Source organism: Gymnoscopelus microlampas, assembly GCF_963454915.1.
Source record: "Gymnoscopelus microlampas genome assembly, chromosome: 11".
NCBI lineage: Eukaryota > Metazoa > Chordata > Actinopteri > Myctophiformes > Myctophidae > Gymnoscopelus > Gymnoscopelus microlampas.
The window spans coordinates 25,274,445-25,292,116 of NC_139948.1; the positions used below are offsets into that span (position 1 = coordinate 25,274,445).

General features: G+C 43.5%; 2 protein-coding genes across 2 annotated transcripts in view; both read left to right on the forward strand.

Annotated features, from left to right (window-relative positions):
- rpusd1 (RNA pseudouridine synthase domain containing 1) overlaps positions 1 to 17,672 on the forward strand; it is a 426,852-nt gene that overhangs the window by 270,347 nt on the left and 138,833 nt on the right. The gene's annotated exons all lie outside the window — the stretch shown is intronic.
- LOC311054677 (caskin-1-like) overlaps positions 5,112 to 17,672 on the forward strand; it is a gene marked incomplete at its 5' end in the record, with an annotated part of 42,208 nt that continues 29,647 nt past the window's right edge. The window contains 2 exons of the mRNA XM_084070681.1: positions 5,112 to 5,431; positions 5,654 to 5,922. Coding sequence (XP_083926807.1) covers positions 5,112 to 5,431; positions 5,654 to 5,922 — 589 coding nt within the window. The remainder of the gene's footprint in view (positions 5,432 to 5,653; positions 5,923 to 17,672) is intronic.

Consider the following 17,672-nt stretch of genomic DNA (forward strand, 5'->3'; position numbering starts at 1 on the left):
AATGCATTGATACCATTCTTGATAGCATCCGAATGGGACGTGTTGTGTCCCTTTCATGCCCATAAATGGAGACTTCTGTATCTCTCTGTCCTTGTCCCTTTTATGCCCATATACTGTATGAATATCCCGTTTATCGGTTGGATCGGCGGTTCTGGACAACCGGATCTCCATATACACCTATACATGGGCATATCGGCTAGATTGGCGGCTGTAGACAACCGCCTATGTGACCGGCTTTCCTCGGGTCCTCTGCGATGGGCGCGCCGCGCTGAGTTTGAAGTCGGTCGGTCGGACGGTTCTCTAGATACGTGATACTACAGAGGCACACACACCAGTGGTGGAAAGTAACTAAGTAAATTTACTTAAGTACTGTACTTAAGTACAATCTTATACATAGGCTAATCTTATACATAGGCTATTTGAAAATAGCAGATCTACAAGCTCACAACGCGTCGCATCGCGACGCGTTGTGAGCTTGTAGATCGGCTATTTTCAAATAGTTAGTACTTTTGGTACTTTGAGTAAATTTTGATGCCAATACTTTAGTACTTTTACTCAAGTACATTTTAACTCTGGACTGTAGTATTGGTACTTTTACTTAAAGGACGACTTCGCCACTTTTCAACATATGTTCATATAATAGGTCCTCACTAATGCTCATGATAAAATGGTACAATTTTTTTCTAATCAGTCTGTGTCTCAGAGTAGGGCTGTAGACAGTTCAGAAACCCGTCTACCAGTGACATCATCGATGGGGAATCCAAGATAATAAAAACTGCAGGCTTTGTATTCCTGGAAAGTTGCAATGCAATAATAGTTCCCATTGTTCTCGCCTTAATAAAAATTGGAATAAAAAAATTGTAATCTTTTTGGAGAAAAAAAATCCTGCCTAACGATGATGTCACTGGTACAGTAGATGGGTTTCTGGACTGTCCACAGCCCTCCTATGAGAAAGAGACCAAGTAGATTTTTTTAAAATCATTTTATCATGAGCATTAGTGAGGACCTATTATATGAAGATAGGTTGAAAAGTGGTAAAGTCGTCCTTTAAGTAAAGAATTTGAGTACTTTTTCCCCCACTTACACACACACACACACACACACACACACACACACACACACACACACACACACACACACACACACACACACCCACACACACGCATGCACGCACACTCGCAGAAATGTTGCGTATTATTTATAGTTGGATGTTTTATCAGTGAAGTGCCTATTTCTGTCTTGTTTGTCTCACCAACACAAATTCTAATCTACCATGTTGATATGGAAATTAAGAGCTGAACCTTGAAACTTACAATGTGACAGTGCACGTTATGCGTGAGACCCCCCCCCCCCCCACACACACACACACACACACACACACATACATAGTCCCTTTCTCCCTCTCTATCTTCACCTCCCTCTCTGTCTTTCTCTCTCTCTCTCTTGTTTGTCTTCCTCGCTCCTCCTCTCCTCCTATTCTGGCCGCTCTCTCACATTACAAATATTTTCCTTTCTATCTCCCTCCTTCCACACCTCCCTACCTCCCCCTCTCTGTCTGTACTCCTTCCTTCCTCCCCCCCTCCCCCCCTCCCCTCATCTCCATCTCCTTTCTTTCCCTGCTTCTCTCCGTCTTTTGGTTTCTGATCTGTTCCATGTCATTATTCCCTACATATTCTGTGCCTTCAAGGTTGGTTGGATCACAGTAAATCCCTCATTTAGCCCAATCTATCTGGGAACGCAGCTGTGTCATTTTAGAATTGAGCTATAACCATTTTCTTTATAGTTTGGCTATTCAAAAATAGCAGATCTACAAGCACAGAGTGCCGTGATATACGAGCTTGTAGATCTGCTATTGCTGAAAAATCGTGAAAATTTGTGCAAATCTTTGAATATATATATTTTTAAAGCGAACATTTATAACTCAAATCTTTGCTTCTGGGGGTCCCTGGAACAAAATATTTGAGAAATGTTCGCTTTAAAAAATAGTATATATTCAAAGATTTGCACACATTTTCCACGATTTTTCAAAAAAATAGCAGATATACAAGCTTGTATGTCTGCTATTTTTTTTTTTTGAATAGCCAAAGAAATCTAAAAATGACACAGATGCTTTCCTCCTGGTCTAAATGGGTTAACTCTGAGAGTGTAGAAATAGAGAATGTTTTTATTTGTCTGGGTGACGCGAGGCATGAGCTTTCCTCTCTCTCTGCCTCTACATTCATCATCTGTGTCTGCTCCTCAGGCACCGATGTCATTCCCAGCATCACATGGTACAAAGGGCATGGCTTTCCCCCAGAGGACTCTCTGTTCTGCTTCATTCATGCTCTCTCGCTGTCATACGACGGTGTCTCTGTGCGACTTGTTGTTGTCAGCTTGGAGCTGTGCTGTTTTTTGGCGAGCAACACAGTTGTACGGCGAAATAGACTTTAATGATGCTCCTGTCTACTCTTTCTCCCTGCTTACGTTATATGTAAATTTACACCTTTCAACCCTTGTTATTTCAATTCCTCTACCTCTCTCCTTTACACGCTCCATTTCTCCCTCCCTCCCCCTCTCTCTTCTTGCCCTATCCTGTTTTTGACTGTGGTAACACAGTATATACATTTAGCCGGCAAGAACGGGGCGTTTCACTATTTATTTGTCCGGCAAAAAGGTTTCGATGATTGTTTCGCTATCGCTTCCCTAGTTCCCATGCTCTGGAGGGGCGGTAGGAGAGTTCCCATGCTCTGGAGGGGCGGTAGGAGAGTTCCCATGCTCTGGAGGGGCGGTAGGGGAAAGGTAGGAGAGTTCCCATGCTCTGGAGAGGCGATAGGAGAGTTCCCATGCTCTGGAGGGGTGGTCACAGATGTCGATATGGCAGACAGAGTGCCTTGAAGTTACACATTTAATTTAACAGGATCATAACGGCAACAATGTCATGAGATGTTGGCAGATTGTCTGCAGGCCTTTAAAAACATTGTGTATTTCAGGTATGTGTGAATATCTCAGGTACGTGTGCTTGTATAGCTTTAGCATATAGACGTTAGCAAGTGATGCCATGTTAGTGGGCTACCATATAATCTGGTCCACAGTGGCCGGACACGGCGCTCCTCAGAGCGGACATAGGCGCATCCAACTGTGCCTGGCTTGAGTCTATCCGTCGCTCCCCGGCCGGCCTGGGTGCGAAAAAACGCCCGTTACCACAGTCAGTCATAATGGACTTTTGATGTTTTCCCCTCTCCTGTTTTTCTCTACTGCTGTGCTCACTCACAGGTCTTGGTCCCTCACTCTTTCCACCTCCACACATCATCCCCTCCTCCTCCTCCTCCTCCTCCTATTTTGCCCACGGCCATATTTTTCCTCTCCTCTCCTCTCCTCTCCTCTCCTCTCCTCTCCTCTCCTCTCCTCTCCTCTCCTCTCCTCTTCTCTCCTCAACACCTTTGCAATATGCCTCATGACAATGAGGGTTCCTTCCTGTTTACACCAGAAAAGGATGTCTTTACACTAGAGTGTTTGTATATAAGAGTGAGTTATACAACAAGGAACAACATCAACAACAACAACATTAACATCTAGCAGAGGCTCCAAACTCCAGCCCACTCAACCTCCCTCGATCCCACAGTGGTTTCACTACGTCTGAATGGTGTGTGTGTGTGTGTGTGTGTGTGTGTGTGTGTGTGTGTGTGTGTGTGTGTGTGTGTGTGTGTGTGTGTGTGTGTGTGTGTGTGTGTGTGTGTGTGTGTGTGTGACTTGTGTGGCTATGCACATGTTTTTCCACAGAGGAAATGCCAGGCTTATAAATGACAGTTATTTGGTGGCTTGGTGTTGGGTTAGCCGGCATCGTTATGTCATGTGATGTGTTCTCATGCTAGGTTAGTCATTACTGCATCACATGCGTGTGCACGTCTGGGGCGTGTACTGTACGCGTTGCAGTGTGTGTGTGTGTGTGTGTGTGTGTGTGTGTGTGTGTGTGTGTGTGTGTGTGTGTGTGTGTGTGTGTGTGTGTGTGTGTGTGTGTGTGTGTGTGTGTGTGTGTGTGTGTGGTGAGATCATTGTCCTTTCAATAGTAGTGAAGCCCTAAGGCCTGTATAACAAATCAACCAATAAACTTATTCAAGACAAAGCACAGTGCATCACACAGCATAACGTCAACACACCACACAGAAGAACACAACACTTGAGTGCACACTCGTATTACTAGCACTTTATTACTATATAGCATACAATTGCAATCATAGTTACACAGCATGACTTTAAGCTTAATGTATACTCCATCGCATGACAGTGTTGCTTACCGAAAATAATAATGAACCAGCAAGCTGACAACACATCACATGAAAATGAGGCCTTTTTGGCAAGCAACACCGTTGTACTACTACAGAGTATTAAAGAAATTGTACTCAAGTACTGTACTTCAGTACAATTTTGAGGTACTTTTACTTTACTGGTGGAGTATTTCCCATGTTCAATACTTTTACTTCTACTCCACTACATCTCAGAGGCAAATATTGTACTTTTACTCCACTACAATTATTTGAAAACTTAAGTTATCTTAAGCATACTGCCAACAAGGTTTCTTTGACACATTTTCCGCTTGAGAAACAGGAAACCCAGGAAGACCCCTGTAATCTGTAGAACATATTTTTCACTTTTGTTTTGTAATAAATATTAATATATGTTAAATGTTTAATTCCTTTGACCTTTCCGTTATTATGTTGCTTCCTTTACCCCTTGACGGGGGGGTCGTAACATGACGTCATGATCGAAACACAACATATAAGGACATGAGCTCCGTATAAGGTCAAGTGAGAACGAGGCTGAGGTGGCGTCATAACTTGGCGGGGGGGGAGTATTTTAAGACCACAACACGGGACCAGGCGTTAGTTACTGTGACTGGACCAAAAGCAGCAATAATGCCTCGGCATCAGTGAAGATCTTGATATAGTAACTTATTGCTGGATTTTCGGTGGTTGATTGCTTCTGACCACAATCGACGAATCGAGAACGTACTGCGGTTGACCCCCGTGGACCTGCCTGGAGCGGCGAACAGAGCAGCGTTGAGCTTGACAGCTTTGAGGCTTTATTTCGACTAGACTTTACAGAATAGTCCAACTTCATCGACGGTGTGAGAAATGTTCTGCTGGACGGTACATCTGAATGGAGGACCAGAGACAGTTGGTCGTCATGCTGTTGTTGCAGTGGAGCACAAGGTGTACGCCTTTGGAGGGATCTGTGATGGCAACACGGCTCAGATGGATGTCCATGTTTTCAACACAGTGTCTTTATGCTGGAGTACGTTGACCCCGATGACAACAGGAAGAGAACGTGAACTTGAGGTTCCATCAACACGTGAGGACCACACAGCTGTGCTGATAGAAGATATCATCTACATGTGGGGAGGAAATCCTTACTGCAACGTTCTTTATGGATTTGACGTCGACACCCACAGCTGGTTCAAACCCAGGGTTTCTGGGACTGTTCCAGAGGAGAGGATGAAACACACAGCCTGTGTGATGGAGAAGGTCATGTTTATCCATGGAGGATCAACCAAGCGGACTGGATTAACTAATAATGACATCTACAAGTTGGACACCGTCACAATGGTCTGGTCTTTCATTCACACCAGAGGAACTCCACCACCAGTTTCATGGTGTCACTCTGCCTTCATCATCAGGACAAAGATGTTTGTGTTTGGGGGCTGGGGGGCGCAGTCTGCCCACTACAACATCATCAGAGTGTTTGACACAGAGACCAACTGCTGGCTGAACGCGCCTTTTACACAGTCATTCTACAGTCATTCATCCTTTGCCTACAATGGAGAGCTGTACATATTTGGTGGCTGTAACCGGAACGAGACCTTCACTGATCTGTGGAAATTCAACCCAGAGACCTTCTCCTGGAAGAAGGTCGAGTCCAAGGGGAAAGGACCAGGTTCAACGTATGGTATGAGCTGTTGCATGGTGGGAGATCGTATCGTCCTCTCTGGGGGATACAACACAGCCAATAACCTGTATGTATTAGACCTCAGTCCTAGTCTCAAGACGCTATGCAAGCTAGCAGTTATTCAGTATGGTCTGGAGCCGTGGGAACTCCCACACAACATCGGGTGGGAACTGACTGCCATGACTACCAACAGCAACAGGAAAAGGCACACTAAAAACTAAAAAACAAACAAATTCAATGGCACAGATTTATTAGATTACAGTCCATAATGCTCTTCTGAATTTGACACTGGAACCATCAACACATTCCCTGCCATTGACGGAGATCTCCGTCCTTTCCAAAAAGTATTATTGTTTTGGAAAATTCCACAAGAGGGCGCTCTAACACAACTTAGGAATGATCCTAGGACCCTGAAAGAAGAAATGGACAGATGTGAGGTCACCCCAAAGAATGACACTCCCGTCCGCTCCTTTTTTATCAGTTTTAGAAAAGCACCCCTTTTTTCCCCTCTTTTTTTTTGGTGAAAACGTCTGTTATACACCTGCTGACCGGGATAAAATGGACGATCGAGGTTACAATTTCTTTTTAGCGGTGCCAACCGCTCTACACTTGACTTTGTCCGTTTGAACGTCCGTATGAGCACGGGATGAGCACGGAAAAGAAGAAACACATACAAACACACGCACACACACACACACACACACACACACACACACACACACACACACACGCACACACACACACACACACACACACACACACACACACACACACACACACACACACACACACACACACAAGCCAATACTGCACACATGCGCACACACGAACACACGCACGCACACACACACACACACACACACACACACACACACACACACACACACACACACACACACACACACACACACACACACACACACACACACACACTTGACATCCGTATGTCCGTTTGTATGTTATGTCCGTTTGAGCACGGCATCGAAACAGCTATAACTCCAGTTTGCAGCATGCTACCAAGTCCAAATTTGGTATGTGGACTTAGACCACCAATAGGGACGACCTGTAATTACTTAAGCCCCGCCCCCTCTGTCTGCCCATTGGCTGGGCTTTAAACAGCCATTATTGCAGTTTGCAGCATGCTACCAAGTACAAATTTGGTAAGTGGACTCAGACCACCAATAGGGACGCACTGAAATTAATTAAGCCCCGCCCCAAAGGCACCGCTTCCTTCACACAGGGTGTGATTTTTTTCTCTGGTGGAGAGATCAGACCCTCCCCTGACCAGACATGCTTTGTTTACGTGCACGTCACGGCTCCCTTGGCTCTGCACAGATCGTCAATATAAGGTAAAAACCCTGGCAGGAGCTACATAATGAATGAATTAATACCTCGCAGGGAAATAAGAATGCTTCTTGTTTGGTACATGCACCAAATTAAAATTGATTGCTGTTCGTGATGCACCAGTCAATTCGATTGTTAAGACGTGACGTTGCGCCCCGCTAGAATAACTTCCGGGTCCAAGTGTTTTAATGTTAATAATAATAATGTTAAATCATAATAATAAATAAATACTTTGTACTTCTATGATATTAGCATTAAGACCCTTATTAACCCTCAATGGTTCATTTCTGAAAAAGGAGGTTATTGTAAAAAGATTTACGGGTTCCAACATGTTGTTTACAATGAAGAGTGGACGGCGCTGGTGCCTTTTGGACCCGGACGTGACATCGGACTACAAAATTACGTCAGACTTAAGAACCGAATAGACACGGGCCAATAGGCCTATGTCTATTGAGAAATAGCTATTTCACCACAAGAAAAAGAAACATGAATACAATAGGCTACAATGTGCAACTATTACCAAAGTATGGTTTTCCTTACAAAGATGATCACAACAGGTAGGCCTATTACAGATACAATGTACTGTAGGCCAGTGGTTCTCAAACTTTTATCATGTCAAGGACCCCCAAAATTCTATGTATTTGGCCGCCGAACCTCATATCAAAATATTTAGTTCCAGGGTCCCCCCAGAAGCAAAGATTTGAGTTACAAATGTTTTCTTAAAAATATATATTTATTCAACGATTTGCGCAAATCTTCACAATTTAAAAACAATAGCAGATCTACAAGCTCATAGCGTGGCACTCGGTGCCGCTTGTATATCTGCCATTTTTGAATAGCCAAAGAAATCTAAAATGACACAGATGTGTTCCCGGTCTGAATGAGTTCAAATGAAATGCTGCATATTCCCCCCTTCTGCGTTTAGTAAGTGAGCTGCGTTTTAAGCCCAAATTATGCTGAGTCACATGACATTCGCCAACGATAACTGATTTTCTAGCGAACCCCCCCCCCCCCCCCCCCCCAAATGTCAGCGAGTGACACCGTCATGCCACGAATCATGAATTTGTTTTTGATGAAGCATTATTCTCTTCCGTTCTCGTGTAGGCGGCTGCAGTTATGAAAAAAAAGCACCTAACCCAAAACTAATTGCAACAAAACGTTTTTCAACTGTTTCTTGCAGTATTAGGTGTCCTTTATAACATACTCAAAGTTTACCAAAGTTTGAGCACTGGAAAGGTGTTATTTTCAAGATGGCGTCCAAGATGGCCAAAAAATCTTTAAAATAACCTAACTCCTTCATTATTTATCCTAGACAAGTACTTTTTGTGTCTTACCCTATGTTTTGGGGGCCTAGAAATCCACTGGAATTGTCCAAATTGCAGAGATACAATTAGATAATTGTGAAATCCAATATTTTGTTTGTGACTCTATTAAAACCCTCTGAAATGGTCACCCGTTTCAAGTGAACTAAACTAATTATGCAATAAACTAGTTATATTTTTTTTTACTGGAACAAGGCTTCAAGATATCCTTAAAACACAAGTCACAGTTTTCATTTTTGTCAATTTTGTCATTCAGAAGGTGCATGGCAGAGAAAGAGAATATTGTCAGTTGATATAGTATTTCATGCAATATTGAAAGGTTTTGGATAGCTCTGTGGATCAAATGTGAATCAAAGTGTCATCTTGTAGACACAATATTTTAAAAAACAATAACACATTAGGAAGGCAATCAGTGTGAGTGAGTAAAGAGGGGTGGGGGTGGCTACGGAGGAGCTCTTCACTCAAAACCCATGTCTCTACTGGGGGCCTAGGCAGAGGGGAGTATGCGGGGTAGGGTTGTGTGAGGAGGTAAAAGGGGGTCTGGTGTAGAGTTTAGAGGGCCTAGGGTTCCCCTCAGGTGGGTGGAGGGGAGTATGGGGAGTGGGGGTCACTGGATTGCTCCCTGGGCACTTGGAGCACAGAAGAGCAAAGTTATAGGAGCCAAGGAGACCCTGAGCTTCTCTCCCCCATGTCCGAGGTGCAAAACCTCCAACAGTTGGCTCAGACATGTTAATAGTGGGGCACTTGGGAGCTCAGGACGAGTGCTCATATGCAGTTAAAGAGAATGGGGCTTGTCGGCCCCTGTGGTGGTAGTTCTAAGACCTCCACGTTGTGCATCGTGATAGCCAAATAATTCCAATATTCAAGTGTCCATCATCAAGTCCTCCACTCCCGCCTTAGCCCTGCCTCGGAGGCAGGAGGTGAGGAGGCAAGGAGCGTAATTTTTAAGTGACAGCAATTATGACGTGTCACACAGTTGGATTGCTGGACTATTTCGGAGCTAGGAGGGTTGTCATGTGGAGGAGGAGAAATTATACGCCACCACGCATTTCAACAAAGACAGTTCTGCAAACGATACATGAAAGATATACAGTACTTGTATCTTGCCATATTTCACTCCAAGTGGCTTAGGGAGCCTGCGCTCACCTGGTTCTCAGCAAGTCCAAAAGCAAATTAGCATTTGGGATGCAAACAATTTCTAAGTCACGCTGGAGGACGGAGTGAGGAGGAGGCAGAAATTAAGCTTATGCGTTAGGCTGAGAGGAGTGTCCCTACGTCGCCTGGCTCACTGGATAGTCCCACTGGTCCCAAGTGGACCTCCATGCTGGCTCCTATGCCCTATGGCACTCGTGAGTGGCCATAGTTAGTGAGGAGGGACCCCCCATAGTGGTGGTTGTAAGACCATGTGGTGCATGACTGTGTGTCAGGCAGACAGGGGTGTCCTTATGTCGGACTGGCTCACAGGAGAGTCGGTGACTTAGTGACAAAAAAAATAGTCTAACCATTAGGTGTATACAGAAAGCAATGCTTGTTTGTTGGATAGCAGCAGGGACAAATCGTGGAGGTCGGTTAGATCGGGATTCTATGGGAGATTGGAGCCCAGGGCGTCATGGGCTGTCTCCTATGCCTTCTTGATGTTAAAATTATCCAGAAAAAAAGATCAAGGTTATTGCTATAGCAGTACCAATCACAAAATAAAAGACATGTGAAATGAATTTTGCACAAAAACCCCACACAACTACTCTCAGGAATAAGAAGATGTCTGTGACAAGCAAATCTGAACCCTCTACGCACCACACTCCTCCACCACCCCTGCCTAGACACCCAAGACAGCAGACACTAGATACATGTTGTGATAGCTCTGTACTGTCTTGCATATCCTCTCCAGGCCCATAAGGGGCCATTTCTCTCCACTGTAATATTTGAGAATTTGGCCAATTTGCTATTAAAAAGGTCTTAAGAGTGATTAAGTTGTCACTTTGGAAATGTGCAGATACACTGTATACACTTATACTGTATGTTGGTTTGTTTACTGTTGAGTGGGAAAACAATGATGCATATTAAGCTAATCATCTGGGGGGGGCTGGGGGGGGGGCTGACCCCCAGTTTGGGAACCACAGCCCTAGGGGACTAGGATTATTATTTTATTTTTTGGCAGACACCTTTACAAACAAAATAGTGAAGAAACTTCTCTGTAAGGAATTTCTTCCAAGATTTATGTAACATTCCCAGTCTGTGAGTTACAGCCATGTTTTTACAAATGTCACAGTACCACCCAATAATAATGAATTTATTCCTTATTGTTATCAAAAGAAATCTCCTGAAAGCTTCAACAGTGAATTCATGTATAGGTGATGAATTCACCAAATCCTGGGCATTATGGCACGTAGAAAAGGGAGAAATGTCCAATTACATTGTTAAATATGCTTATAACCATGCTTATAACCAATTGCTTTATAATTCTATACTTGTAATCACTTGAATATAATTTATATTATGCTAATTAGTAGGGATGTCCGATATTATCGGCCTCCCGATATTATCGGCCGATATTAGCATAAAAATTGATATCGGGAAAATATCGGTATCGTTTTTTGGAAAAAGATTTTTTTTTTTTTTTTTTGCTTTATAAATAAGTTACAGGAGTTCTTACTGTATATGGTGTGTGTGATATGAAATTTGAGCTTACCCTAATCACAATAATCCCCGCATATATCGGTATCGGTTGATATCGGTATCGGTAATTAAGAGTTGGACAATATCGGTATATCGGTTATCGGTAAAAAAGCCAATATCGGACAACCCTACTAATTAGATCCAAGATCACCAAAACCTGGGGTTCGGCACCAAAATTACTTGTCTAGGATGAATAATACAGGAGTAATGGTATTTTAAGGATCTGACGGCGGCCATTTTGAAAATCGGACCTTTCTAGTGGTCCGATTTTGGTAAACTTTTGATATGTTATTAAGTACACCTGATACTACAATAAACAATTGAGAAACCTTTTGTTGCAATTTTTTTTGGGTCAAATCATAACTGCAGCCGCCTAGTGTGGATCCTTTTCTGAAACCACACAATGAAAACCGTGAATAAAATGTTTAGCAGCTTGTTATAGACATGACCTTAATTCCAGCAGTCTGTTGGAGTGTCTGGCAGATGCTGTCTGATGCTGCATGCTTTTATGCATATTTAGATGAGCTTCACAATCATGGTCAAAACTGACGGTACAATGGAGAGCAGATGTCATTGATTTACTGTTATCTTGTTTGTTCGAATTTCCATTCATGATATTGTTTGTGATTGCGGCAAGTAATTGCTTTGTTGTTGTTGTTGTTGTTCTCGGTCTCTTCATGTCCCTCCGCGCGTGTGTGTGTGTGTGTGTGTGTGTGTGTGTGTGTGTGTGTGTGTGTGTGTGTGTGTGTGTGTGTGTGTGTGTGTGTGTGTGTGTGTGTGTGTGTGTGTGTGTGCGTGTGCATACGTGCACACACATATGCATGTGATGAGGTCATCTTATTTCAGACCTTTATTTCTCTCTCTCATAATCACTCCCTCTCCCATCACCCATCATCAACCTCCAATCTGCCCCTCTCCCTCTCCCTACGTAATGTTGAAGTGTCTGGTCAGTTATAAAGCTGTCCTCCTGTTGTGTTTATTCTAAACTGCTATACAGCCTGATAATCTGCCTATAATGACATCCACCATAGTCAATAGACTCTCAACACCATGACATCCCACTGTGCTTGCGTGCGTGCATATTTGTAAACATCAGCTTAGACATCACACACCCAAACATGTGCTTTGAATCACGATATGTGTATGTCAATTACTCATTATAAAGAGATAGATTCAGTTTTAACACCCTCTAACCAAGTGTGTGTGTGTATGTGTGTGTGTGTGTGTGTGTGTGTGTGTGTGTGTGTGTGTGTGTGTTTGAATTACTATACTTGCGAGGACCAAGTATAGTAGAATTTGAAGAAACTTACATTGTGAGGACCGTTTTCCTGGTCCTCACAAGACAAATGGTTGTTTTATAGTTAAAAAAACATTTTCAGAGATACGTTTACAATTAGAAAAACATTCAGGTCAAGATTAGACATTTAGAAGGCTAGGTTTAGGGATTGGAATTTGAGTTAAACATGATTTATACTTAGTTGCGCGCCATGTGTCATGCATCGAAAAACAGCCGATCTATAAGCTCACAACGCGTCGCAGCGCGACGCGTTGTGGGCTTGTAGATCTGCTGTTTTTCGGCTTTAGGCTTACGGTTAAAAATGGCAAAATAATACATATATTTTTAAATGACATTCATAAAATGGCTGTCCTAAAGCGTTGATGTCCTCACAAGTATAGTAATACAAACCTGTGTGTGTGTGTGTGTGTGTGTGTGTGTGTGTGTGTGCGTGTGCGTGCGTTGTGTGTGTGTGTGTGTGTGTTTCTCTCTCTCTGCTATGAACTCTGTGTAAGCCTTGCCGAGCCATATGGCTCATAGGGCAGGAGCCTATTTACTGTTTCTGTAGCGTGACACGGCTTGATGTACAAGTACCCCCCCTGGACATGACACTAGTACTGTATGTTGCAGGGACTTATTTACTCCCTGCCAAGCAGGGAGGCATTGGGTCCCATTTTTATAGAGCACCGAAGTCTGACATAATTTACGCATCCTACCTGGGTCACGTTTTTTTTATTCTGAATTCCCATAGACGCGTTTAATATCGCGTCATACTGTATAGGAACTGTGTTCCAAAAATGTGTCCCTGGAACAAAATATTTTCAGATGGGGGTCGGCGGCCACACGCTTGTAATTTTGGAGGTCCTTTACATGAAAAAGCAAAGTTTTTCAGAAAACAAAAGACATTTTGTAGAATCGGAACCTCAGGCCCTAATGGGTTAACTGACCATGGGGATGGTAGTCAGTATCTTTCATTTCTTTCAAGTCAAATGGCAAATGAGTTCATGCAATAGTTTTTGGGATATTGGTAAGATTTTGTGCATGTGTGTATTTAAAAAGATACTCCAATGCAGTGGACAATGTTGTTGATATAGGCTTTATTTTTGTTACATCTGCCATGCCGGAACGACCGAGTACAGGGTTATGTTTCACTCCCATAAGTCTGTCCGTCTGTACTGTAAGTGAGCAGCACTGAGCGGCGTGAAACTTTGCACACACACTCCCAGTAGGGAAGGAAGTTGAAATGAAATCGGTCTCATGGTGGCGTTATTACAGCCGATTCATGTTTTGGCCTGTAATTCCCCCATACTGTATATAGGCCAATAGACCATGCTGTTTTTGGTCCTATGAGTCTGTCCATCCGTCTGTGATTCTGTCTATGAACAGCTAATCTCGGGCACCACTGGACCGATCAGCGTGAAACCTTGCACGCACACTCCCAGTAGGCCTTTAGGAAGAACCCCAACTATTTCAAATTGGCCTCATGGTGGAGCTATAACAGGCCAATTCACGTTTGGGCCTAGACCTCTTGAACCGTAGGTTGTATTATGAAAACAATTATTTCTCTGGATTCCTTGGATCATGATGCAACTTCTCATTTAGGTTACACTATCAGTCAGAGTTTCCATATTCTATTCCGATTGGCTAGCCAACCCGGGCTCCGAGGAGTGCACTTTCTGGTCTTATTTTATGTTTTGCATATCATTGCAGGTGTAATGAAGTTAAGTTTGCAACATTGTTTCTATTTAATTTCTCCCCCTACGAGGCATATAGATAAATATTGAATGACCAGAGGAAAGGCTTGTGCAGACCTGGCTGTTTGCTGGTGATTCATTAGATGTGAAGTTATCTTTTGAGCAAGGTCATCAGGAGGAGTGGAGGAAGACACACGCGATTAGCATCGACTAATTGAAGAACAGAGAGGCGGAGGAGGAAGAGAGGGAGAAGCAGAGCTTGAAAATGAGAGATGAGGCAGCAATATACTGTAGACAAAATGTTTCAAAAGGGGGAGCACCAGAATGGAGAAATGGAGGAAGAGAGAGAGAGAGATAACAAGACAGAGAGAGATCTTTTTACAGCACAAACACATGGTCTTTATTGATCCACAGGACATGTGACTGTCCTCAGGGTTTGTCATGGCTCTGTGTGTGTGTGTGTGTGTGTGTGTGTGTGTGTGTGTGTGTGTGTGTGTGTGTGTGTGTGTGTGTGTGTGTGTGTGTGTGTGTGTGTGTGTGTGTGTGTGTGTGTGTGTGTGTGTGTGTGTGTGTGTGTGTGTGTGTGTGTGTGTGTGTGTGTGCGCGCGCATGCATGCGTGAGTGGTTGTGTGTATGTGTTTTTTTGCATCTGTATAGTTGTGTTGGAAACTTTGTGGGGAAGGGTACAACATGCCTAACAATTTGCACTTGAAAGCGCGTGCGTGCGCGCGTGCGTGCGCGTGCGTGCGCGCGTGCGTGCGTGCGTCTGTCTGTCTCCATGGGAGTCAACAATCGATCCATCTCTAAGGAGAAGTAAAGGGGATTGGAATAGGCTTCTGTGTTTGCATTTACAGTTTATTTTTACTAAGCATTTGTTGAACCAAACTCATCTCAAATCTCATATCACACATACTGCCATGTTGACACAAATGTGTAGCATGTTCAGGCAGTCAGTTAAACAGTGCCCTGGTTCATAATCTTGGGGTGGGGGACTTCAATAGGTAACAGTCAACAGTTAGTAGCTACTGCTTGGCACCTCATACGAGGGCAGGCATTCAGTAAATGTCACTAACATTTTTCTGGTGCCTTTGTGTGTAACAAGAGCAGTAATGTGTTTTCCATTTGCTCTCCAAATGAAATAAAACATGTTTTCAGAAACATAGGGACTGGTGCTGTGAAGGCTAGCTCAGTGGGTACACAGCATGACATAACACTGCCAGAGTTAACGGTTCCAATTCTTTGTATGTCAATGAGTACAGCAGGACATTGATAGCATTGACAGTAGCCTGTTCATGGCATGCTATACCCATTGATCAAGGTTAGAGAATGGAATAGAATTTAAACATCATTGTCCATTGCAAATCCACCTTGCTTCACTGTGGCAGGAATGAGCCTAGCATAGACACTTCACACAACTGTAGGCTGTAATTGGTAAAACCAACAACAGAAGCAAGAGGGACTAGCTTTTTAGTGTACGTACTGTATGTGCATGGCATTCAAATGTGTGTATGTGTGTGTGTGTGTGTGTGTGTGTGTGTGTGTGTGTGTGTGTGTGTGTGTGTGTGTGTGTGTGTGTGTGTGTGTGTGTGTGTGTGTGTGCGTGCGTGCGTGCGTGCGTGCGCGTATATGTGTTTGTGCCATGCATCCGACTAGCATGTTAGCCATCTGGGAGATAACCTTGATAGTGGACGAGAAAGCCGTTGCTAGGTAACTATGGAGTGCTAGCATACTTGTGGCGGTGGGAGTTTTAGCACTTCTAGACCTCCCAAGTCCCACCGGCAAACAAAAGTCAATACATCACACACTCTTTTTCTTCCTATTTATTTGTATTTGTATATATTTGTATTACATTTATTCATTACATGTTGTTGTTTTTGGCATGGTATGCAGTCAAGAGTGACAGGATAATGCCCAGAGATGGTGTTTTTTTATGACCACGCATAACCCTGTTGGCCTCCAATCCAAATCCTGCCAGAAATTTGTTTCCCTGTGCTTCCTATGAGTGTGTGTGTGTGTGCGTGTGCGTGTGCGTGTGTGAACCCAGAGCCAACCTCGGAAACCAGTATAGGCCAAGGAAGACCCTCGCCCCCCGGTGGCGCTATACCAGGTCGCTTTATGTTTTGGCTTTTAGACTAACTCTTGAATAGTACCTTTCTTTTTTTTCTATTCTCTTCTTTGTTCCCCTCCTTAATTTCATTCTCATCATCTCACTTTCTGGATTTCATGTTCCCTCCCTTCTTTTTATTATATATCTATCTATCTATCTGTCTGTCTGTTACACACCGTAATCCCATCTCTCCTGCCTTCCTTCTCTCTATCTTAAGGGTGATTTAAATGTTGTTACGTGTCGGTGTCGTGCACTGAAGCACAACACATCGTTGATCTGCTATTTCGGGTGCATGATCAGACCAGGGCGCAGCCAAGTATAACTCAGGTTGTACTCTACTCCTACAAGCCCATCCACATAGTCAGACCAAGACATCTGAGAAACCAACCCAAGGGGGAACCTGATCTCCCCCATGGCTCCTCAGGTCAGTCCTGACATAGCAAGGTCAACAAGATACCACGTTTGACCTCTGTGTGTGTGTGTGTGGGGGGGGGATGTGGATATCCAGTCTATTCAGTCTAGTTTCATCCTTGTTGCTTCATTACCTCGTTTCAGTCAGTGAGTCAGGACCCACTCATCGAGATGAAATCCCTTTATTACTAATTCATAATGCACTTAATTAACCATTAATGTGGTTAATTCATAATGCACCTTGTCCCCTCCTAGAAATATAGTGGAAAAGTATTTTTTTTGTCTTTGAAATGTAGTATCCAAAAATACAAATATACTCAAGCAAAGTCACAGATACTCAAAACAATGTACTTAAGTACAGTACTCAAGTACCTTGTTACTGTGATTGGAGGGTGTATGTGCATGAGACAGGCTCCACGTCCATGCTTGCCTAAACTCCCCACGATACTCCATCCTGTTACTTAGAGACGAGGACCGTTCCGCATTTTGATTGGCTCTCTTAAAGTTTCTCAGACTTGTCAATTGGCCAGCTGGTTTGAGATAAGCTCTCCTGATTGGATAGAAGGTACAGGCTGTCTGTTCCGGGGTGAGAGAGAGTTCTATTGAAGAGCTCTTCTGTATCCATGGAGACTGCCTCCCATGGCAATGAGTGTTGATGTGTGCGTGGGTGCACGGCGCACGTGCGTGCATGTGTTTGTGTGAGCTCTTGTTCTAACAAGTTTTTTTAGCTTATCTTGTTGTTTTTTTCTGGTGTGTGTGTGTGTGTGTGTGTGTGTGTGTGTGTGTGTGTGTGTGTGGGCACGGTATAGAATTTCATTGAGCCTATAAATAGCAGGATAGATCAGGATGGATTGGAAACATACAGTACACATAGATTTAATGCATTATTTATGATGCTACGTCTTTCACCCCTTCTGTCT